This window comes from Pholis gunnellus (genome assembly GCF_910591455.1).
Source record: "Pholis gunnellus genome assembly, chromosome: 13".
NCBI lineage: Eukaryota > Metazoa > Chordata > Actinopteri > Perciformes > Pholidae > Pholis > Pholis gunnellus.
The window spans coordinates 7,643,597-7,665,762 of NC_136540.1; the positions used below are offsets into that span (position 1 = coordinate 7,643,597).

Below are 22,166 nucleotides of genomic sequence, written 5' to 3' on the forward strand. Positions count from 1 at the left end.
TTTTGTTTTCTTACTGAGAGACTTTTTTACAGCCATACATCCCAATAGATTTACGTGCCTTAACTTACAGTATATAGTCTACCTCCAATTCCACGGGTCACATACTATTTGTTATTATTATTTCTCTGGCCTACAGGAGATTTTTTTACATAAACAAAACAGGTAGGATAATATAGAACATAATATATATTCTGTATCCCATGATAGTACCTATGGTTTATTTAAAAAACACACAATTTAAATGAGTAAAACACAACAGCAATCAATGAACACATAAATATAAATTGTAGTGTGATATAGAAAATATCAAAATACTTAAACAAAGAAATGATCTTGTGGTTTTCAATTGATTTCATTGATCATCTTTACATTTTGAAGTCGAGGTCCAATCCAACCTAAATAGCGAACTAGGGACACCTCTGTCCCTCGTTGCTAGCTGTAGATTACGTCATCAAAACAAGCCGACCTGAGCAGCATGGAGGAACCCTCTCTGAAGCTTTTTTGACCTTCTAAAATTATTCCTTTCTTATCGTTTCGGTGAGTTGATTCTTTACATGCTACCTTCAGGGTAAATCCGTGACAATGTCCAAGTCGGTGAAGTTTGTAACTCCTGCATTTTATTTTGTGTGAGGTTAAAGCTAACGTTAGCTCCAGCAAGGCTAGCTATATGTAGCCCCTGTTTGTGTTCACATGTCACGCAACGTTAGCCACTTTTTTTCTTCACTTCATCCTCCTTTTTCAATCTGAATTTGTAAAGGCAAATTAATTACTAATGCAAAATTTAACAAAATGTTATGGTTTGTACAAATTGGAGCTATGCTAAATGTGTGACTGTTACCTTTCACTGCTGAGTCAATGAAATCGCAATACATGAAAGCGTGATGGAGGCCAGTTATACATGATATCATGACATGTTTGCAACCAGAGAGGAATTGAGCCTTCAGCTGATCAACATGTGTCAGATAGGGGCTCGAGACAAATGTCAACTTTCTTGATCATCTGTACTACAGGTTTAAATTCAGCTTTCCAGGATGTCAGTCAAGCATGTGTCAGTCCATGCACAATGGATCATCGGCAGAGTAATAGGGACCAAGATGAACAAAACTGCCAAAGTGAGAGTCACAAGGCTGGTGCTGGACCCATACCTGCTCAAGGTGAACCTTTTATCAATGTTCATCCACTGCTGATACATACAGGAAGGACAGGTGGAGGATACACAGCCTACTTTCCACCAAATACCCCCAAAATAATATCAATCTGGTTTTATCGCTCTCATTTATTTTACTCTGCCACATTTAAAACTCCTAAATTGCCCACAGGAGGACTTTGAACTGTTTTAGGATACTGGTGCGATTATGATACCTGAGTTTTGCTACGGATGCTCAAACTATTTTTTCTGTGCTGTAGTTTGAAAAATGGAGATGTGTTTCAACAAAAGTATTTCTTTCCTTCAGTAAAATATGACAAACTTCCCTGTGCGTCAGTGTACAATGTTAATGTAATACAGGCAGCTGCACAATTACTTTTGCAAAAGAAATAAAGTAGTATAGGGGAATGGAAGGAATATATGTTTGGCAGTAAGATAACACTTTTGACTGCTGTTTGAGGAGATAATTTTAGCTGCCTCTAGTTCCACACAACAGCTACCATGGCAGCTACAGCTACCATTACTGTTAATAACAGTATTACTACTCCTGTGCCACATCATCTTTTTCTGACCCATGCATTTTCACTTGAAGAGATAACGCACTAAAACTTTGGGTTATTTGGCTTGCAGTTGACTTGGTTAGCTGTATTAACTTGTGATTTGCATTTGCCATTATATGATGGAAATAATTAGTCACAACAATCAGTTGTTAAAGTTACGATAAATAATCTAAAATTACAAGTAATTATAATTCTACACACATTAATTCACCACCTGTAGCCAGAAGTGAACTACATCAACTATAGTATATTCAACCAAATATTAATAATTTTAGAGATTAGTGATTGATGTACAATGACTATGTACTTAAGTCTAATGTTGTCTTTTCTTCCCAATAGTACTACAATAAGAGGAAGACCTACTTTGCCCATGATGCTTTGCGACAGTGCACTGTGGGAGATATCGTCCTTCTCAAGGCTCTGCCTGAGCCCAGGTCCAAACATGTGAAGCATGAACTGTCTGAGATGGTGTATAAAGTTGGCCGGGTGGTCGACCCACTGACGGGAAAGAGGGTTGAAGGAACCGAGTTTGTGGAGCCTCTGACTGACCTTCCACTCAGCCTGAGAGAGGACACAACGTTATCAGAAAAACTGCAGGAGCTCAACATCTCTGCCGCCTCCAGTGAGGCTGATTCTGCGCCAGCACAAGCTCCCACTTCATGATAGGAAACTGTATTTTTTTTTATGCAGTAAGGTTAGCTGAAATATCACTCTGCACTTATGTTTGTTTCAGGTGTTCATGTAAATATACATTTATAAACCAGTCATCAATATACATCAGTTAATGTGGAAAATAAATGTTAGTTGCTTCCTGCTGCAATAGTTTTGAATTCAAGACACATTTCTGATGAATTTACAATAAAATGACAATGAGGATGCATGGTTTCAACCACAAACATGTATGCATGGTGTTCATATCCATTTACTGTCGGACCAAAGATCTTTTAAAGACATTACAATCCAATCAAATATTGCCACTTATCCTGGTCCAAATAGAATCAATACGCATAAGCTTTTTAAATGTTATCAGTCACTTGGGCATTCTTTATCTGGCATTGCTATTATTAATATGTCTTCAGTAAATCTTCTCTAATTCATGTTCTCTTTCATACATTTGACTCAAATGTGCACCATGATACACCTGATTGCAATGGTCTTTTATTTCGTAAGTGGTGAAAGTAGAATTCGGGGCGAAAATATAAATCAACTACAGAGCTATGTTTATGTCCGATTGTTAAAAGACTTAACAACCTGGTACATGCAGCTATCACGGGGTTACGTTGAAGTAACGTTAAGTAACGTCAGCTCCTCCGGGACCAGCCGTGTCAAAACAACCTCCAACTGACAGCTAATCAAGGGAAAGATGGCGACCCGAGTCCTTCAAAGAGTGGGCAAAGGCCTCACTCAGACGAGAAATGGGCTTCAGAAGAACGGACAGGTCACGGTGGTCGTAAGGTTAGACGTTTTCAGTTGATATTGACCGGTGCAGCTGTATAAATGCAACTTTCAAATGTGTTTTGTCTTCCGTAGAGTTGACGCCAATGACAAAGTCTGGTAGGCTAGGTGGCTAAGCTAACGCTAACGTAAGGACGTTGGCTAACGTTACGTTCAGATCACTGTGTAACGTAGATAGCATTAGCCCTCTGGCTCTAAACGTGCTAACCCTTTGCTAATATTAATTATTACCCTGCCACTTTACAAAATTGTGAGCCAACTTGCTTCAGCACTTATCTCTGCGCACTTCGTAGTTGTATGCGTAGATGTATAGTTGCCACTAGTATGAATACTACAAAAACGAAACTTTCTCTCAGTCCCAAACTTCAAGGTCAGAATGCCATGAATCGCTTGTACAGCGTTTACTTGTTTTGATAAGTCAATGACCTAGTTTCTTATGTTCTGTCTGCGACAGGTGTGTGTCCTAAACCAAGCTATGTAAAAAACGATGATATACTAATATAATACATCACATATAACGAATGCACAGTGTAAAGTAATAGTTGTTTGTGTCTGTAATTAAACACTACTCATGTGGGAGGGCTCTTAAGGGTCCATGTAGACTAATCCTCTGGTTATGTGCAGTATGTACAGCTCATATCCGTTTCACCACAAGTAAACTCTTATGTGCTTTGCATTAAAGGCACAGTGATACGCACAAGTATAGTTGACCAATAATGTATATTGATATTTGAGAGGTTTAAACCCTCTGATAGGGATTCCTTTAATTTGCTTATGAAGTAATTGTGAGCAACACACCAGCTGATGACCTGAGGTGTCTGACTGCAGTCAGTGTGTGAGCAGGCCAGCCGTTTAAAACCATTAAGGGCTTTAGAGACTTTGTAGTAGAGAGTACAAGCAGTTTTCTGTTGTTTTTCCTGACTTATTTCTTCATTGTGTAACAGAAGAAGTGGTGGTGCCGAATCCAACTTTTGTGTTTTTTATTTTACCTCAGGAGCCTCTCAGCTCAACGTGAAGACAGCTGGTTCAAGTCTCTGTTTGTTAGAAAGGTCGACCCCCGAAAAGACGCTCACGCTCATCTGCTCGCCAAGAAGGAAGACAACAACCTGTACAAAATACAGTGTATGTATTGTTTGTGACTTGCTGTGACTGGTCGGGTGGTACATTGTAAATCATTGCCCTGACTGCATGTGTTGATTTAAAAATGATTTCCTTCTAGAATAATCTTATGAAATCTGTTAGATGGTGTATTATCCTCTCATGTTTTGTTGTTTCCTTGCAGTTCACAATGTCAAGCCTGAGTGCCTTGATGCTTACAATAAACTTTGGTAGGAAGTCCCTGACCCTTAACTGACTTCATTCAGATTCTTGTTGAGGAACTGGTGCAGATTTTTTACACATTTGTGTTTGTGTGTGTGCGTCCGTAGTGAGGACGTCTTGCCTTCCATTCATGCTGATCCTGAATACCCCTGTGAGCTTGTGGGCACCTGGAACACGTGGTACGGAGAGCAGGATCAGGCAGGTGAGAGCAGCATCAAGCTCCGGGTCATTTAACCAGACAATACATTGGTTTTATATTAAATACAAGTTTTAAAGTTGCACTGTATTTAAACACTTCCAGGAATCGGTTAGAAATAAGTTTCCTTGAAAATGTATCTCATAGACCTGCGAAGGTTACTTCTTTCAGTTTTCTGTAGCTGATTGGGAATAAAGTGAAAACTGCTTATTTTAGACATTTCCTAAGAATATTAAAGTTTCCCTCCTCCCCGGTGACCCAAACTGCCACTTTTGCAGCTTATATATTTGACTGTATTGCTCTTCTCCTGACCACTGTCCATTTTGTCATTCCTCAGTTGTAATCTGCCTCTAATGTTACAGCACAGGAATATTAGCAACCTCAGTAAAGATAATCTTAAAGTCTGTATTAATACAACATGTTCACAACATGTGCACTAGGAAATAATATTCAGTACTAAGTTTCCTGTAAAATAGCAGTATTCATAAGTGATTTCTTTATTCAGTTGTCAATTTTTCATCTGGATCACTGGACTCAGTATATTATTCACCTGCACTGTTGTGAGGTTTTTAGTACTAATCAGGTTCAGCTGATACTATCTCATGTGCACATTAGAGACGATGCTCTTCTACCTGATGGTGTGTTTTCTCATAGAAATGAACTAGTGATTCATGGTTGTTTCTCTTGATCTTGTCGTGCCAGCTCAGAAATAATGAAACTACAGTTATTAATGTAAAGAATACATATATCTTGCCCAGAGAAATATCGACACACCGAGATGTATTCAAGAGCTGCATTATGTGTGGCTCCTCTGCTCCTTCTATTGTAGTTCACCTGTGGAGATATCGGGGAGGATACCCGGCTCTCACCGAGGTCATGAGCAAACTCCGGCAGAACGAGGTAACGGGTGCTCGGATTAGTTGGTGAACGAAGAAGAATTTAACATTGGTCAGAATGAAATAAGTGAATTATTTATTTAGATAATACAAGAATAATGTTGTGTGTTTGTATTGGATGTTAACCCCCCCCCCCAAACGGATTTTAATATTTTTACAGGTGTTTTTAGGAGTTGGTGGTCTGAGGCAGATTCACAGAGTAGTGTGTTGCTGTTGTCTGTCGTTGTCTGTAGGAGTTTACGCGCTACAGGAACGAGAGGGGGAAGATGCTGCTGTCTCGTAGGAACCAGCTGCTGCTGGAGTTCAGTTTCTGGAACGAACCGGTCCCTCGTCCAGGACCCAACATCTATGAGCTCCGATCATACCAACTCAGGGTAACGCCACAGAAAACATACGTGCTCCCTCCCGTTCTACATAAACATGTTTTTCAGTAACGTGTATGTGTGTATGTAATGTCACATTCTTTTTTCAGCCTGGGACGATGATCGAGTGGGGAAATTACTGGTGAGGCATAACTTTCTTAATCTTTCTCCTTTTCTTTTTTTACACGTAGTATCAGAACGTCGTGAAATTAGATTCATTTAGATAGTTGCTCTGAAAAGCTCCTCAGCTTTCTCTCCGTGATGCTGCAACAGTAGAGCTACCATTATTATGTACCTTTCCTCACTACTGCTTTATTGGTTTTGCAGATTGTAGCAGATGAATATCAGTCAACGGTACTTTTTGGCTACACAATCTATGCATGACTCCAAAGCATGACGAAAGATATTTCAGAAAAACAATTTGTAAATCTCAAGCATAATTTACCCTGTATTTCATATATGTTCGTATCTGAATAAGTTGATTATGATGACTGGGAAATTTGCCTGTTAATGTAATAAAACCAAACATGCTTTAATTAAAACAATTCTGAGGTTGTAACATCAACATTTCAAAGAAAATGATTGGGATATCTGTGAATGTCGGTTTCATTTGTACTTTAAAACCTTACAAATTCGCACCGATGTTTTAATCGACACAACCGCTGAATTACAAGCTGTTGGTGTCTTTTTTAACGTAACATGTCGGTGCTCTGCAGGGCGCGTGCAATTGAGTTTCGCCAGCAGAACCACGAGGCAGTGGGAGGCTTCTTCTCACAGATTGGAAGTCTGTACACGGTTCACCACTTGTGGGGTGAGCAGTGTTTTTAAGTTTTCAAGTTTACATATGTGGAATTATACATTTATAAAGGCATCACTGTATTGCAAATTATTGCAGAAAAATGTGTTCATAATATACGTAGCAGCTTACGAGGTGCATTTCGTCATCTTTCAGCGTACAAAGACCTTCAGTCCAGAGAAGACACTAGAAATTCCGCCTGGCAGCATGATGGCTGGGATGAGGTTGTTTATTACACAGGTAGGTCTCAGTTTGATGTCCTTTTTTTTTCTCCTCTCTTTACCTTTCTGATAGCACCGGACAATATTATCAAACATCATCTGTGAGAGGATTGTGTCATAATGAGGATATGATGCTAACGTGTTATCATTTCTCTAAATGCTGTTGTCCAAATTAATGATTTCAAGCAAACTAACAAAATATATTACTGGTGTTTGTATCCTACGCACAATTCATTGTATACAGTTTTTAGTTTTTATTGATGTTTTCAACATTCACAAACACATAAGAGCCTCAGAGGCAAATGTCAACAAACAAATAATCCCGAAAACTAAAAGAAACACAACTTTTTTGTTACATTTTTAGTAGTTCACCCATTTTCTCAGTTTGAATTGTTTTTACATGTATTCTTGTATCTGTCATTTATTGATATCAATTATGATGAGAAATATATTATTATTATTTTCTTTTACATTACTACATGACACAGAAAACTTTTTCTCAGACCGTTATGTCTCTTCTCTGTTCGACAGTCCCTCTTATTCAGCACATGGAGTCTAGAATCATGATTCCCCTGAAGAACTCGCCCCTGAAGTAACCACAAACACCGGAGGAACCTCTCAACAGCCACTGATCTGTGGAGAGTGTAACCAGCCATCAGTTGGTGCACTGCCGGGGAAATCTGCATAACATCAACGTGTTGTTTCAGTTTTGTTTTCTTCTTCTTGTGTGTTTCTTCACTCCCCTTTTCTTTGTGGGCCTAGAATGTCTTATTTCAGATGATGAGGTTAAAACGGTTATCACCAAAAAACGGATCTGTTGCAGCAGTTACTGATCCATTAATGCACTTTTTGGAGACGACATATTATTTCACATGCCCCCTCCTCTTCACGCTCCATCTCTGTCTCTATCTTTTTTTTTAAAAGGTCTGATTTTAAGAGGCTTGTCTGCTTATTTTTTGATGATTTAAAAACATCAGTGTGTGAATGTGATACCAGGAACAGATCAAACATTTAGCAGTTCTAGTGCTGGTCACAGGGGCTGAAAATGTCTGACGGTCTTTCAGAAACATCACTCTGTTGCACTCGCATTCTTAACGAATCAAACAAAAGTCACTGCCTCCAGTACCTCACAACAAAAACACTGCCTCCAGAGCTCACAGTTCGCTATCAACATGAACTGGATAAGCTTCGTTTCATGTCACAGGTAATGCTCAGTTTTACAAAGAGGAGCATGCTGATTATAAATCAGTGTTCTGAAATCACCTTTGAGGCTGATGGTCAGAGATGGAAGCCTGTATTGTGGGGCCACAGTCAGACTCTGGCTTTATAGTCAGTAAAATGTCACTAGTTATATCCATCAAGAAGAGGTGACTATGTTTACATGGCTTTGTTCCAGCCAACTGATTACGGCGTGTATCAGTTGTTTGAAGACGCACAGCAATTAAAGTCCACTAACACACCACAAGTGTCAGACTAGTCAGAACATTAAGCCAGACTTTGATGTAGTGCACAGTCTTTTCATACCGGCCGGATACGTGACAACAATGTCCAGTTCTTGCGGTGAAGTTGTGGTGAATCTGCCAAAGGTGTCATTTTAATTTAACATCATGCTGGCTCTTCCAGGTGGGTACAAGAGAATTCAAATGATTAGACAATGTTTTTGATTTCATAAATAATCTGTAACTACAAACTGCTGTACACTGACTAGTTTGACTTAACACTCTATCAGGACATTAATGCCAACCGGGTTATTGTGTGCTCTAACTGAGATGAATGGGTTTTTTAAATGGTCAGATTGTAGATATACATAGTGGGTTTATTGATCAAGCCAGAGATATGGTCAACTCTATCTGTTAATGAAATGGGGTACTGTAAACTATCTGATGACAAGTGGACAGGAGGAGTACCCCAATGTGGTAAATGCGAATTGCAGTGCTTTAATAAGATTAGTTGTACATATTGAATTAAACGTCTGATAACAATGGAATAAAAAGTCTTGGACTCCTTTTCTTCATGTAGGCTATCGTTTGAAATTTCATACAGACTACATATCAGTAAAGGTGATGTAGTCAGAGTGTCGTCTAGTACAGGGGTCTTCAACGTTTTTCAGGCCAAGGACCCCCAAACTGATAAAGAGATGGAGCAGGGACCCCCGACTATATATATTGTTTAAAATTGTGTTTTATATTAAACTGGGCCTAGTGCCATGTATAAACATACATCTTTATTGTGCATTCAATACTAAGCTATTCAAATAATACACAGGTTCATATATTCATGTTTTTGTTTTAAACATGTGTAAGGTACAGTGAGTAGGGTGGCCGTGCCACTGCCATTTATAAACATATCTTGTCAACTGATACCAATGCCAATATCAACATTGTCTGTCAATTGCACGATAATCATGCATACAAGCTATTCAAATTGACGTTTTTATTTTAAACATAAATGTCAAAACGAAAATGAGTGATGGCCTATTAGTGCCACTGCCATGCATAAACATACCTCTTTATTGTGCATACAATACTGAACTATTAAAATAATGGACAGATTCATGTTTGGGGAAAAAATGTAAATATAATTAAAGCTGCAAGCAGCGATGTACGGGCCCTCGCATCCTCCCGCATGTCGGAGGTACTGGCGGGATGCCGGCAGAAGCGGCCATAAATATCTGCGACCATCAGACAGCGAGCCCACAAGTTAGACTTATTTTTAATGATTGGACTGTGTGACACTGGAAATTTTGTAGTGCAAATATTTCACCAGTTCCTGTATCCACTATGTGGCGCTAGAGAACGGTATGACGGTATGTGGAAAATTCATATCGTACGGGAAATTGAAACCGGTATACCGCACATCACTAAATCAGACCCAGGGCCTAGGAGAAGTGATTTTTTTTTTTTTTTTACAAAATTCAAAATTGTGGAAAATTTTGGTAGCGGAGCTTAGGGTCCCAATATTATTTTATATAGAACTCATTCAGTTGCTCATGTCTGTAAAATTGTAAGTCATTTGGACATACATACTGTCGGGGCTTGCCTTTCTAGCATCTAGGGGGCGCTAGCGAGTCATTTTATCATGCTCGAGCATTGGACCCATAAAATATCAAAATGTTCCGCAGTCCTGATATGCTCGCCAAATATGGGGAGGTTGGGTACATGACACATACCCTTAAACGCATTTTCATTGGAGGGAATAATAATAATTCCTACAGATACAATAGGGACCTCGCGGACCCGACGTTGTCGGTGCTCGGGCCCTAAAAATTGTCTCATCAACCAAACATTTCGCGGACCCCCTGCAGTACCTCCGCGGACCCCCTAGGGGTCGCAGACCTCCTGTTGAAGACCTCTGGTCTAGGGTGTGACTTATGCTGCCTTCAGTGTATGTCGGAAATCTCATAACCCTCATACCATATGCACGGCCCCGACGAAGTTGTGATCATTGTAAAAATTGGGGGATTGAGTGTAGTGTGCGTCCCCAGGATCCAGTGAAAGCGAATAGCTTAACGCAAGAGAGACGGTAGTTGTTACATTAGCAATATTAGTTATAGTTTGGATTCATCTGCTAACATATAATGTGCAGAATATTCTTCCCAAAAATATCAAAAACAATCAAACAAGCTTTTGAGGAATTTGCACGCGTTTCCATAACTTTTAAAAACAGCGACTTGTAGGCAGCTGCAGGAGTTTGGTTTAATATTTATCCCTTTATCTACCGGTCATTGCGATGAAGAAAACGAACTGCAATCTATATGTTTTACCCTGATCATTTGCACAATTACTTGTAATCAGGATTCATGTTGTGCTATTAAAAGTAAACGGGGAGTTTGAAGCTTTCTTAAAAAGCGTATTGTCCGAGCCTGGACTGGTTACGTAAACGCATCACGAGAACACGTGTTGGAGCCTTCTAGAACCCGTCCCTCCTTTCGAGAGCGTCTGAGCCCCAACAGTGCGGACTCTCCACCAGCGTTACTTTTTACTTTTACATCGCTGGTTGAGCTGCTTCGCCATGTCTGCCATAAAATCTCTGAACCCTAAAGCAGAGGTGGCCCGGGCCCAGGCCGCCCTGGCGGTTAACATCAGTGCCGCCCGGGGGCTCCAGGATGTGCTGAAAAGTAACCTGGGACCGAAGGGAACGATGAAAATGTGAGTGCTCCGCAGCCCTTTGTGCAGCACGCGTACTAAGCTAACATTGCTAAGTAACGTTAGCTGCGATTCACCGGCAACGTTTGGCTGTCTGCGCATGTAACGTTACCACTATAGTTGTTCTGCACATGTATCATGGATTTCTTTTGGAAATTGGAAATCAACCCTCGTGTACAAATGTGTCCTCCTGCGCCATTAAGTATTAAATCACAATTTTAGCCAGTTTAGGCCTCCACTGGCGCAGTTTCCCAGCGCACGTTGTCGTGCGCAGTCATCGCCAGGATGCGTTTTGACAACCACCGAGCTAACGTTAGCATGTTTGTATCAATCCGTTATCTGATTACGGTAACGGGAAAATACAAAGTGTCTGTTATCGTAGCTTTACCGTTAACTACATTAGTTGTATTAATGAGCGAATTAATGACTCGAGCACTGGGAACTCCGTTGCGTTAATTATAGTAACGCTGTTTCACAAAGTTTAGTCCGATAAGACCAGCTAACGGCTACTGAATCTTTGTCAGTTAATTTAGCAAACAGACCCTGGACGTGGTTATGTCTGAATTAAAACTGTTGCTGACTAGCTGTTGACCAACAGTGTAGTAGCGGGCTGTGTATTGTAGTGATGGTTTCATTAAAGCTTCCCTGTTTGGATCCGCAGGCTGGTGTCTGGTGCAGGAGACATTAAGCTGACCAAAGATGGAAACGTCTTGTTGCACGAGATGGTAAGGAAGTGATCTGTAAACTGATTTCTTCTGTGGTGTCCTTTATTGTGCTTCCTTCTTTACAGTTGGAGCGACCACACCCCTAATTTATGTGGGTTCCATTTACTTAGACACTGAAAACACCATTTTTGAATTAAGCAAAGTACGTCATTTATGTTGAATATAAAGTTTTTGTAGAACATGTTTATATTTGAGTAGATGAATTATCATTGAAAGTATAATGTTGCTACCTAATTGGGGCACATAACTAATTTATGCCTATTGATTAAATAAAAAGTGATCAGCACTAAGTCTACAAATGTCTAACACAATGAACAAGCTTACATCTGAAATGCGTTTGCCATGAATTTCCAAGACATCTGCAGTCACCTCAAGGGCTGTCATGAAGGTAATTGTTAGTTGCAGCCTTGAGGACTTTCTTTTCTATTTTTCACCGCGCAGCAAATTCAGCACCCGACAGCATCCCTCATCGCGAAGGTTGCCACGGCGCAGGATGACATAACGGGAGACGGAACCACATCGAATGTCCTCATCATCGGTGAACTGCTGAAGCAGGCGGACCTCTACGTGTCAGAGGTAAACTCGCATAAATACACGGTGAACTATTACTTGAACAATGAAGAGAAAGGCGCGTCGTTTTAAAGCTCCACAGTCACACGCCTGTCTGGTTATCCAACATAACCCATAGTGACATATGACCCTCTTCAGTCCAGTATTTGGAGCCGGATATGTTTTCCTTCCATAATACCCTTTGATTTTGTGCACGGAGAACACCTAGGGATGCTAGCGTAGCTCCCCCTGGTCTCTTGTATCTGTGCTACAGTAACTCTGATCTGTACCTCTGCATTAGGAGAGTCCCTTCCTCCCCTACATGTATTCAGCGGATCAGAACAGACTTAATATTGCTTAAACTGACATAAATACACAGTGAATTATTTCTCGAGAAAGGCGTGTCGAGTCACAGGCCTGGATATATTTTCCTTCCATAACTCCCTTTTGGTTTCGTGCTGCAGGGCCTTCATCCCAGAATCGTTGTTGAGGGCTTTGAGGCGGCGAAAGAGAAAGCCTTGGCTGTTCTGGAGGAGTTGAAGGTGACTCGGGAAATGGACAGAGAGACCCTCATCAACGTAGCACGCACCTCCCTCAGAACCAAGGTCTACGCAGAGCTGGCAGACCTGCTCACTGAGGTGAGACATGAGGGAATGGAGCTCAGTGTACAAAGAGCACCAAAAATGATTGTTTTCTTCGTTATTGATCATCTTGGTAGACTAGTTTATCCTTTTTGGCTGTAAACTGTCATATGACATAATTGTTTGTCTGCAGGCTGTAGTAGATGCTGTGCTGGCCATCACTAAACCCAATGAGCCCATTGACCTGTACATGGTGGAAATTATGGAGATGAAGCACAAGACCGACTGCGATACACAGTGAGTTTTAATAGAAATCTGAAGACTGCTCTCTCACCCCTTTACTGATGGAGGTGCAGGAGTGAATCGGGGTCCCAAACATCTAAAGAGTGATGGGTTTCTTTCTCTCTCAGGCTGATCAGAGGTTTGGTGTTGGACCACGGTGCCCGACACCCAGACATGAAGAAGAGGGTGGAGGACGCCTACGTGCTGACCTGCAACATCTCTTTGGAGTATGAAAAGACGGAGGTCAACTCTGGCTTCTTCTACAAGAGTGCTGAGGAGAGGGAGAAGCTTGTGGCTGCGGAAAGGAAGTTCATCGAAGACCGCGTGCAGAAGATCATCAGCTTCAAGAACAAAGTGTGTCCCAACGGGGAGAAGGGCTTCGTCGTCATTAACCAGAAGGTATGCTCGATGAGGATTCGTGCAGTATTGGCATTTTAACTGCAGGGCACTTGCGCTGTAGTTCATTGTCTCCTTAAATTAAAAAAAGGTGCTTTAAACAACAATTATTATGAAACTCAATAATATATGGTGTGACCAGTTCTGTAAAACATTTTTTTTTAACCCATAGTGACATATGACCCTCTTCAGTCCAGTATTTGGAGCCAGATATGTTTTCCTTCCATAACACCCTTTGATTTTGTGCACAGAGAACACCTAGGGATGCTAGCGTAGCTCCCCCTGGTCTCTTGTATCTGTGCTACAGTAACTCTGATCTGTACCTCTGCATTAGGAGAGTCCCTTCCTCCCCTACATGTATTCAGCGGATCAGAACAGACTTAATATTGCTTAAACTGACATAAATACACAGTGAATTATTTCTTGATAAATGGAAATGTAATGTTTTTTTCTGTTGTGTAGGGTATTGACCCATTCTCCCTGGATACCCTAGCCAAGGAGGGCATTGTAGCCCTGCGCCGGGCAAAGAGGAGGAATATGGAGAGGTGAGAAAGAAACATATTTTACTTGTTACAAATATATAAGTGGCCTTTTCTGTACAATGGATTGTAGTTGCTCTGTTTTGGGGGGCTAGCACCTGTTTAACACTAAAATCTACTATATTTACAAGATCAAAGGTTAGGCAAATAGGGTTCAAGATGTGTAATCTAAGAGGTATTATATATATATATATATATATATATATATATATATATATATACATTCATATAAAATAAAAGCATCACTCAACACCAGCTTAGTAGAAACTTAAGAGGTCCGTATGGTAGCTATAGGTGTGCTGTTATGCCTGCTCTCCTATACACCAAGATGAGACATTCTGATGATTACAACTCTGTCGGCAATTTCCTGTTGTTGAGACGCACCGTGATCCCACCACAGCACTCCTGCTTCTTTAACAGTCGTACTTTGTTTAGCCACAAGGGAGTGCCCTGCAGCAAAGACACGGGACCATCAGTACAATCCGTCATTTGCTTCTATAGCTTGTTTGTTGTTGTCAGAGAGGTACTAGAAATTGTAGAGGTCTAGAATGTTATGCGAGTCGGTTGCGTTTACTATATTATGAGGTGTGAACGGAGTTATTCATGCGGTTTGTTTTTCCCTCGGCAGGCTCACCCTCGCTTGCGGTGGCATTGCCATGAATTCAATTGATGACCTCACACCTGATTGCTTGGGATACGCCGGGTTGATTTTTGAACACACACTGGTGAGTATTTGGTTTTTCTGGGTGTATTCTTTCTTTTATGTAACTTCAGTATTTCTTTTAACCTGGACACTATTGCCCTGATTTCTAAAATTGGTCCCGTATGAGCGAGAAAGCTGCAGACTGTTATGTAATGAGTCACATGACACAATAGCAAAAGATAAGCAAAATAAATCCACATTAGTCACTGGGCAGTAAACAAGTGGGAAAATGGGGCAGATGTTAATGCCCTCCCATGTTTGCAGGGAGAGGAGAAGTTCACGTTCATCGAGAAGTGTGGGAACCCTCGCTCAGTTACCCTGCTGGTGAAGGGACCCAACAAACACACCCTGACACAGATCAAAGATGCCGTGAGGGATGGTTTACGGGCAGTCAAGAACGCCATAGAGGATGGTAAGACACTACGGAACCTAACATTATTTTCTCTGTGCGTTTGTGTTATATGACTTAGTTTTATGGGAATATGATTTATTATTATGGTTTATCACACATTCACTGAGTTTGAACCTTTTTGCACTTGCAGTTTTTTGAAAAGAAAAGTTTTTTCTGAAAGTTACTTTTGTCCCTCGTCGTTGGGTTTTGTTCTCCTGTCAAAGGTGACTGTAAAGCCCCTTTAGACCTTTGTTATCCAAATGTTAACCAAATTCATCATCAGAGTTTATGAAGTTCCCCAAATGGTCCTTTAGGACACTATAGCTCAGGTCATTTCTCTTCATTCTGCTTATCTTGATTTTCATAAAATGAACACCTGACACTGGTCAGTTTATCTGTTCCTGTGAAATGCAGTTGGTGTCGTTTGCACAGCGAACACCCAGGGATGCTACCATGGCTCTCCCTGGCCTTTCATGTCTGTGCTACAGTGACTCTGGTCTTTTCCTCTGCATTGGGAGCGTTTCAGTCTCTCCTACATGTATTAGCTGATCAGAACAAACTCCTTTTTTTTCATTGTTCTTGCCTTCTTGAGCAAAGGCAATTCGACGTGCGTTTTCTGAGCGTCTTCTTTTCCTCTTCGCCTCTTCAGGATGTGTTGTGTCCGGTGCGGGTGCGTTCGAGGTGGCTGTGGCCGACGCTCTGGTGAAACACAAGCCCAACGTGAAAGGCAGAGCCCAGCTGGGAGTCCAAGCATTTGCAGATGCTCTTCTTGTCATCCCCAAGGTATAAGATTTTTACTTAATTCTCAGGCTTCCAGCGTTTCTCTATGTGATGTAGAAATCCCTTGCTTCTGCGTAATGCTGAATAATATCTCTGGTCCTCTTACCAAAGTTATACTAGACAGAAAAAAAAATGGCAAACAAGATTCATTATTCATTTACGTTCATACTGTACCAACCTCTGTTGATTTTAACTATGCATCTTCCTTGGTAGGTTCTGGCCCAGAACTCTGGCTACGACCAAATGGAGACCCTGCTGAAGCTGCAGACGGAGTACAAAGAAAGTGGTCAGCTAGTGGGAGTGGACCTCAGCACAGGTCAGAACCACAACACACCGTCATTAGAAGATTGTGCCACGCAATAGATATCAAGACCGTCACAATACATCACAATATCAGTTTTTTATTTTCAAACCTTTTGACTTACTGTACTTTTGAGTCTCTTTGTTTTCTTCGATTTTTTTATTTTTTTTCATTGTATTTATTTTTGCTGATTTATTTTGAGTCGTAGTGGATTCTTTATCAAGCCCCCAAAACCTGGTTTGATTGCACTTTTATCACGAGCTTGTTTTGAATTAAATCCCGTTGTTCTTCAGGGGAACCCATGGTGGCAGGAGAAGCAGGCGTTTGGGATAATTACAGCGTAAAGAAACAGCTTCTCCATTCATGGTGAGAATACACGTTTCCAAACGGTCTAAGACCTTTTCAAATATTTAAAATTCTCCTTGTGCATTGTCTCCATTAATCTCTTATGTGGCTCTTTATTCCTCTACAGCACGGTCATCGCCAGCAACATCTTGTTGGTGGATGAGATCATGCGAGCTGGGATGTCTTCACTCAAGGGTTAAAGGTGAACTGAAGAAGCAGCTCATATTCACGGGGACAGTCGTTTACCTGACGGTTCAGTCAAAGTGGACCTGCTCGAGGAAGCCTGAAGCGTCCCAGTCTGACAGACGGCCAGCTGAAAACCCCACGTCATCCATCGCAGTGTCTGTCAGAACCATTGTTATGCTCGTCACGGTTTTTGTTTTTTCATGGATTTGTCAATGCTCTCCTCTGATTGGTTTATTTATGAGATTTTGTTAAAAGCACTGGCCTCTACCCCTCAGTTCTGTTTCTACCCATTAAAGATTTTTTTGGCTCTTGAAAGATTTGGTTGGTTGTTCTTGAATAGTAATTGGATCCATAAAATATAATTGCTGATTTGCGAGACAGAAGCTGGGTGCTCAACCTCAAATATACATGTTTTGCTTGTAAGACAAATGTTAAAAACCCCATCCAGACTAAGCTATTAGAGCAGTAACACGCAGTGGTGGAGTAACTTTTTATTTTTTTTTGTTTTTGGTACTTGGACTTTAACCCCATTATAATACAAGCTATATTTACTTCAAATGTATATTTTACACAAAACTTGCAATTGCAAAATATGCACTGTTAGAGATTAAACTGTCCAACTGTGTATATAAGACAATTTAATTTAGCTTCATCTTCACCTGTGTAAAGTGCTTCTCACAAGAGTACATTATAAGCCTATATTATTATCTACTACGTGATAACGTTTCTGCTGCACCTGCACGTAACTAAATTTAAGTGATCGTATTTGTTGAAACTAAATCTATTCATGATTAATTAGCATTTTAAGAGTCTAAAATGAAACCTTTTAGTATAAACGTAAAATAAAAACAATTAAATAACTTTTTTTAGATTGTATTTAGATTCACTTTTTAACACTCGGACATACAGTAGTTTAATGAATGTACAAATGTATTTATAAAGGGGAGCGATTTGTTTTTCTGGCTCAATGATTTACTTTAGTGATAGAAATATGTCTGGTGGTAAATCTTTAATATCTCAGATAGATGATTTATTTGCGTAACTTAACTGCAGCTTATTATTGATAACATGAAACGTTTCCGGTTTTGTACATACAAATAAATGAACCCTGGTGTGTTGGAGTTTTAAATAATTCGGGAACGTTTTGTTTTCCACGGAACCTTTTTATCGTTGAACACATTTCCGTTGCGACGGTGAAATCTCTCCGACAGAGAAATGTAACCGTTAATCCAAGTGTAAGAAGTTTTTGCAGCTAGTTTACTCTTAAACTTGTATTTAAATACAACGCAATTTAAATACGCTTAATGTAAAATTAACGTTAGTTAAAACCAGCTCGTCAAAAATGAACGTTAAAACGGTTTGCTTGATATCTGCGGTGTTTTTACTGGCAGTGGCGGGTAAGAAATCACCTTTTTTCATTTCTAAACCCACCAAAACATGAAATATATCAACATGATGGAGACAAGTTTCCTCCTAACTAACAGCAGCAGATGAGATGTTGAACATACCGGGAGGAAAGATGTTAATGGGAACCAGTGCAGCTGATGGGAGAGACGGAGAGGCTCCCACCAAGGAGGTTCAGCTGCAGCCCTTTGAAATGGACACATATCCTGTCACCAATGCCGATTTCAGGTAATCAAACTTGACATCTGATATTGGGGGTGTTTTTCATAATGAATTAAAAAGATATAACAAAACCATTCACTTGGCCTTCATTCACCACAGAGACTTTGTGAGAGCGCAGAAGTACAAAACTGAAGCCGAGACGTTTGGTTGGAGCTTTGTGTTTCAAGACTTTGTGCCAGAAGAGCTGAAGAGCAAAGTCACACAGAGAATTGAGGTACTGGGGGTTTCGAGTTTTGATTTAGAAAAAAACCTTGTTGGTCTGATATCAATTGACCATTTTAAAAAACATTTTAAAGGCTAAACAACTACTATATTTTTCAAAGGATGAATGGATCCGTCGATAATGAAAACATAGTCAGTAGTTGGTGCTCTATAAACATTACAATAAACACGCAAAACATACAAAATGCATGTGTAGCAATTACCATTTGTAAGGCCATCTGGTGAATAACTTGTGACTCTTATTTCCCATCCAGTCAGCTCCTTGGTGGTTGCCCATAGAACGAGTGTTTTGGAGACAGGTGAGGTCACGAGTGAATCCCTATCTCTGCTGTTGTTGTTTGTATATCTCCTAGCACGCCTTCATTGCCCTTCTTTCACTCCTTTGACCCTCTACTGTCTAGCCTGCAGGACCCGGTTCAGGCATCCGGGAGCGCCTGAGCTTCCCGGTGGTCCAGGTGAGCTGGAACGATGCTCAGGCCTTCTGCCGGTGGCAGGACAAGAGGCTGCCCACTGAGGAGGAGTGGGAGTGGGCTGCGCGTGGAGGGCTGCAAGGTACACAGTTTACACACTGAAGACATGAAATACTGCATGTACCACCATTATGATCCTTTTTCTACTCTTGACTAACATTTATTGAACACAGCTAGAACCGGGCTTTGACTTACATTAACGCTTCACCAGTCAAAGACTATATATTTCATTGTTTGCTCTCCTCTTAAGTCTCTCCTTCCTCTTGTGTTCCAGGTCGGACTTATCCGTGGGGAAACAAGTTCCAGGGCAACAGAACCAACCTGTGGCAGGTCAGCTTACAACAATAATGCATGTTGCAGTAGCATTAGCATATTTGTATTAGATATATTTAGGGGAAAAAAGTGTGTTTGGTACTATTTTACTCTTTAAATCAGTGAAAACCAACCGATATTAGAGATGTTCTCACGCTTTCACATCAAAAGGTTCTTGTGAAAGCGTGTGGAAATGTGAAAACACATGCCAAGCAATAACTAATAATCTTCGTTATGTTTTAGGGATCATTTCCGGATGGAGACACGGCAGAGGATGGACACCATGGGGTCTCTCCTGTCACAGCGTTTCCTTCTCAGAACAGTTATGGTAACTGTCCATGTATTGAAGTTGAAAAGAAACATTAATTAGATGATATGAGATTAAAAGTGCTACTTTGAAACAGAGATGACTTTAGTTGAAATTAATAGACAGAAATAGATGCTTCCAGAATATGTTAAAACCAAAGAGAGTCCAGGCCTTGTAATATAATATAGGTGTGCTTACTAAGAGCAATGTTGATTCCTCATGCAGGACTGTATGACATGATGGGAAACACATGGGAATGGACGTCCACACCCTTTCCAGCAGCACAACCAATGTACGTGCTGCGCGGGGGCTCTTGGATCGACACCGTGGATGGTTCAGCCAATCATAAAGCACGAATCACGACCAGGTGAGTTCTTTAAAAATAAGAGACACCACACTTTCAGACTCTTGAGTCCACAGAGCATCAGTACGACAGTGACCGATGTTCACAGAGCATCAGTACGACAGTGACCGATATTCTGATTCTGTGTCCTAAAGGATGGGCAACACTCCCGACTCTGCCTCTGACAACCTGGGATTCAGGTGTGCTGCCGGCGATGGACACAAACAAGGGAAGAAAAAAGACAAAACTGAACTTTAGCAACTCACAGGAAGTCCCAAAAAAATTAAGAGAAGGACAATAATGTTCTTAGGAGCGAAATCAAGGGACAGAGTAAGTATCAATGACTAACCAGGAATTTGAATGGATGATGATGATGATGATGACAGGAGGAAACAGACTTCATTTCTCCTGTGGAGAACTTTTTTTTTTATGAATTAAAAGAATAAACACAAACATACTAATGCATTCAAGAAATAAATACTTTTGCAAAGACTGAAAAGTTATTACATGTTTTTTCATAATGTAGTTCACACCCCTGAACAAGAATATCCAGGTCATTATACAGGAATGAAGACTTGTTGAGTAATCACTGGATGTAAGAAGTAGGACACTCTTTCACTGTTATTGACAGTCTTCCTTCGACATGCTGGGATCTGTCTTTGTTGAGCGTTTTATGTGACTGGGGAGTAAATCGGTCCGTCTGTTTAGTCACAGCCTCGTATAATCCCGTCTTTGTCTTTTTGTTTACTTTCTCACCATGAATACCCCGCCGAGCGGACGTTCGGACTCATTCTGTTAAACACCAGAGATAAGAAGTTTTTATCTCAACTCGAGTATCAGTAACTGTATAAAAGCCAAGGAGTGATCAGGTCATTTTGATCCGGTCAAAGTGGAGTGAAAAGTGTTTTTAGGAACATTTTTTATTGCCAAATATTTCCACGAGGGAAAATCTGAGCTGACCGTTTTGTTCTTGTAACATGGACAGTGTTGCAATTTTTAAATAGACAAAAATGTAAAAAAAAACTTATGCAAAACTGATTTAAATTAGATTTTTTTTATTTCTTGCAGTCTCCTATATTAGTCTCATGATGTGAGCTGCTGCTGCGAAAATTGTTTTAATCTGAAGACTCCACCTTTCTTATTTAAGCAGTGACCTACTTCCAAGAAAAGAGCGTACAAAGTATGCAGCACCGAGAAGGAACAAACCGTCAACCACTTCCTGTTGTTGTATAATAATACAAATATAGGTCTATAATTAAATTTGATATGTAACCAGAATACATCACTCGTGTAGACAGTCAAGTGAAGAACGTTACAACTTAAAATGCGGCATGACTGAAAAGATGGCAGCACATTATGTAGCCCTCTGAAACAAGGTCATAAACAGGGAAATAAATTGTTTATTTGAAATTAACTGATAATTGTAGTGTAGTTTTGTTCTTTGGGTGTAACCTTCAAATCAACTCACACCTGCATGAAGCTTTCTCTTGTACCAACACAAAAACATCGTTAAGTGATCAGTTATAAAAAAGGTTTATGTGTTACCGACTTGTCTCTGCTCATGGGTGTGGGTGATTTGTCACTAAAAATCCCCCCTCTTAACTGCAAGGAATGACTACAACTGGTGTTTTCCACAAAGCATTTTAACCTAAAAATAAATTGATGACTAGGCGAAGGAAAAAATGACTTATAAGTTACAACACAGAGATTAAACATGGCTTCATTTGACACTGACTGCAGATAACTCCATCTCCAGCCCTCTGCTCTGTGAGTCGCACGTTGGCTGTTTATGAGAGCAGTTTTAAATCAGGACTCATGAGTCAAGCGTGAACATTCTGATCGTCGCGAGGGATCAACAGTCCTCCTCCCTTTGTTCCCCTGAAGCTCTGGTATGTTTGAACGTCACCTGTTTGAATAGCAACTGCGAAGGAGGAAGAAAAAAAACAGGCAGCAGTGAAGTGACATCACATCATGTCATGTCGCGTCTCTGTGAAGACGCAAGCAAGTCAG

The 22,166-nt window shown here is 40.5% G+C and overlaps 4 protein-coding genes across 5 annotated transcripts; all 4 read left to right on the forward strand.

Annotated features, from left to right (window-relative positions):
* Window positions 1-437: 437 nt before the first annotated feature.
* On the forward strand, window positions 438-2,782 carry mrps17 (mitochondrial ribosomal protein S17). The gene is made up of 3 exons (XM_079171357.1): window positions 438-537; window positions 1,011-1,154; window positions 2,047-2,782. Exons 2-3 carry the CDS (start codon window positions 1,032-1,034, stop codon window positions 2,368-2,370), a joined length of 447 nt encoding a protein of 148 aa, XP_079027483.1. The 5' UTR covers window positions 438-537; window positions 1,011-1,031; the 3' UTR covers window positions 2,371-2,782.
* Window positions 2,783-3,032: 250 nt separating this feature from the next.
* On the forward strand, window positions 3,033-8,966 carry LOC306705076 (protein NipSnap homolog 2-like). Its single transcript, XM_079171743.1, has 10 exons — window positions 3,033-3,162; window positions 4,157-4,284; window positions 4,445-4,490; window positions 4,590-4,684; window positions 5,508-5,578; window positions 5,808-5,948; window positions 6,047-6,078; window positions 6,653-6,747; window positions 6,889-6,972; window positions 7,485-8,966. The coding sequence occupies exons 1-10, from the start codon at window positions 3,071-3,073 to the stop codon at window positions 7,547-7,549; spliced, it is 849 nt and encodes a 282-aa protein (XP_079027869.1). The 5' UTR covers window positions 3,033-3,070; the 3' UTR covers window positions 7,550-8,966.
* A 1,913-nt stretch (window positions 8,967-10,879) lies between these two features.
* cct6a (chaperonin containing TCP1, subunit 6A (zeta 1)) lies at window positions 10,880-17,191 on the forward strand. Its single transcript, XM_079171275.1, has 13 exons — window positions 10,880-11,101; window positions 11,760-11,823; window positions 12,265-12,399; window positions 12,837-13,010; window positions 13,147-13,250; window positions 13,364-13,634; window positions 14,094-14,176; window positions 14,799-14,895; window positions 15,138-15,285; window positions 15,914-16,047; window positions 16,258-16,360; window positions 16,639-16,711; window positions 16,818-17,191. Exons 1-13 carry the CDS (start codon window positions 10,965-10,967, stop codon window positions 16,888-16,890), a joined length of 1,596 nt encoding a protein of 531 aa, XP_079027401.1. The 5' UTR covers window positions 10,880-10,964; the 3' UTR covers window positions 16,891-17,191.
* An 884-nt stretch (window positions 17,192-18,075) lies between these two features.
* Window positions 18,076-20,640, forward strand: sumf2 (sulfatase modifying factor 2). Of its 2 annotated transcripts, none has more exons than XM_079172031.1 (9): window positions 18,076-18,273; window positions 18,361-18,508; window positions 18,602-18,716; window positions 18,979-19,023; window positions 19,126-19,276; window positions 19,469-19,524; window positions 19,750-19,834; window positions 20,039-20,180; window positions 20,312-20,640. In XM_079172031.1, exons 1-9 carry the CDS (start codon window positions 18,219-18,221, stop codon window positions 20,412-20,414), a joined length of 900 nt encoding a protein of 299 aa, XP_079028157.1. In that variant the 5' UTR covers window positions 18,076-18,218; the 3' UTR covers window positions 20,415-20,640. The 2 variants fall into 2 exon arrangements, with proteins under 2 accessions (XP_079028157.1, XP_079028158.1); XM_079172032.1 differs by having other exon boundaries at window positions 18,364-18,508.
* The last annotated feature ends 1,526 nt before the right edge of the window (window positions 20,641-22,166 follow it).

Excerpts from the sequence above, each read along its gene's own strand:
- LOC306705076 (XM_079171743.1), top strand. The coding sequence starts at position 3,071 with ATGGCGACCCGAGTCCTTCAAAGAGTGGGCAAAGGCCTCACTCAGACG. Across the intron at positions 3,163-4,156 it reads CAGGTCACGGTGGTCGTAAG|GAGCCTCTCAGCTCAACGTG; the intron begins GTTAGACGTTTT and ends ATTTTACCTCAG. Across the intron at positions 4,285-4,444 it reads CAACCTGTACAAAATACAGT|TTCACAATGTCAAGCCTGAG; the intron begins GTATGTATTGTT and ends GTTTCCTTGCAG.
- mrps17 (XM_079171357.1), top strand. The coding sequence starts at position 1,032 with ATGTCAGTCAAGCATGTGTCAGTCCATGCACAATGGATCATCGGCAGA. Across the intron at positions 1,155-2,046 it reads TGGACCCATACCTGCTCAAG|TACTACAATAAGAGGAAGAC; the intron begins GTGAACCTTTTA and ends TCTTCCCAATAG.
- sumf2 (XM_079172031.1), top strand. The coding sequence starts at position 18,219 with ATGAACGTTAAAACGGTTTGCTTGATATCTGCGGTGTTTTTACTGGCA. Across the intron at positions 18,717-18,978 it reads AAGTCACACAGAGAATTGAG|TCAGCTCCTTGGTGGTTGCC; the intron begins GTACTGGGGGTT and ends TTTCCCATCCAG. Across the intron at positions 19,024-19,125 it reads AACGAGTGTTTTGGAGACAG|CCTGCAGGACCCGGTTCAGG; the intron begins GTGAGGTCACGA and ends TCTACTGTCTAG.
- cct6a (XM_079171275.1), top strand. The coding sequence starts at position 10,965 with ATGTCTGCCATAAAATCTCTGAACCCTAAAGCAGAGGTGGCCCGGGCC. Across the intron at positions 11,824-12,264 it reads ACGTCTTGTTGCACGAGATG|CAAATTCAGCACCCGACAGC; the intron begins GTAAGGAAGTGA and ends TTCACCGCGCAG. Across the intron at positions 13,635-14,093 it reads TCGTCGTCATTAACCAGAAG|GGTATTGACCCATTCTCCCT; the intron begins GTATGCTCGATG and ends TCTGTTGTGTAG.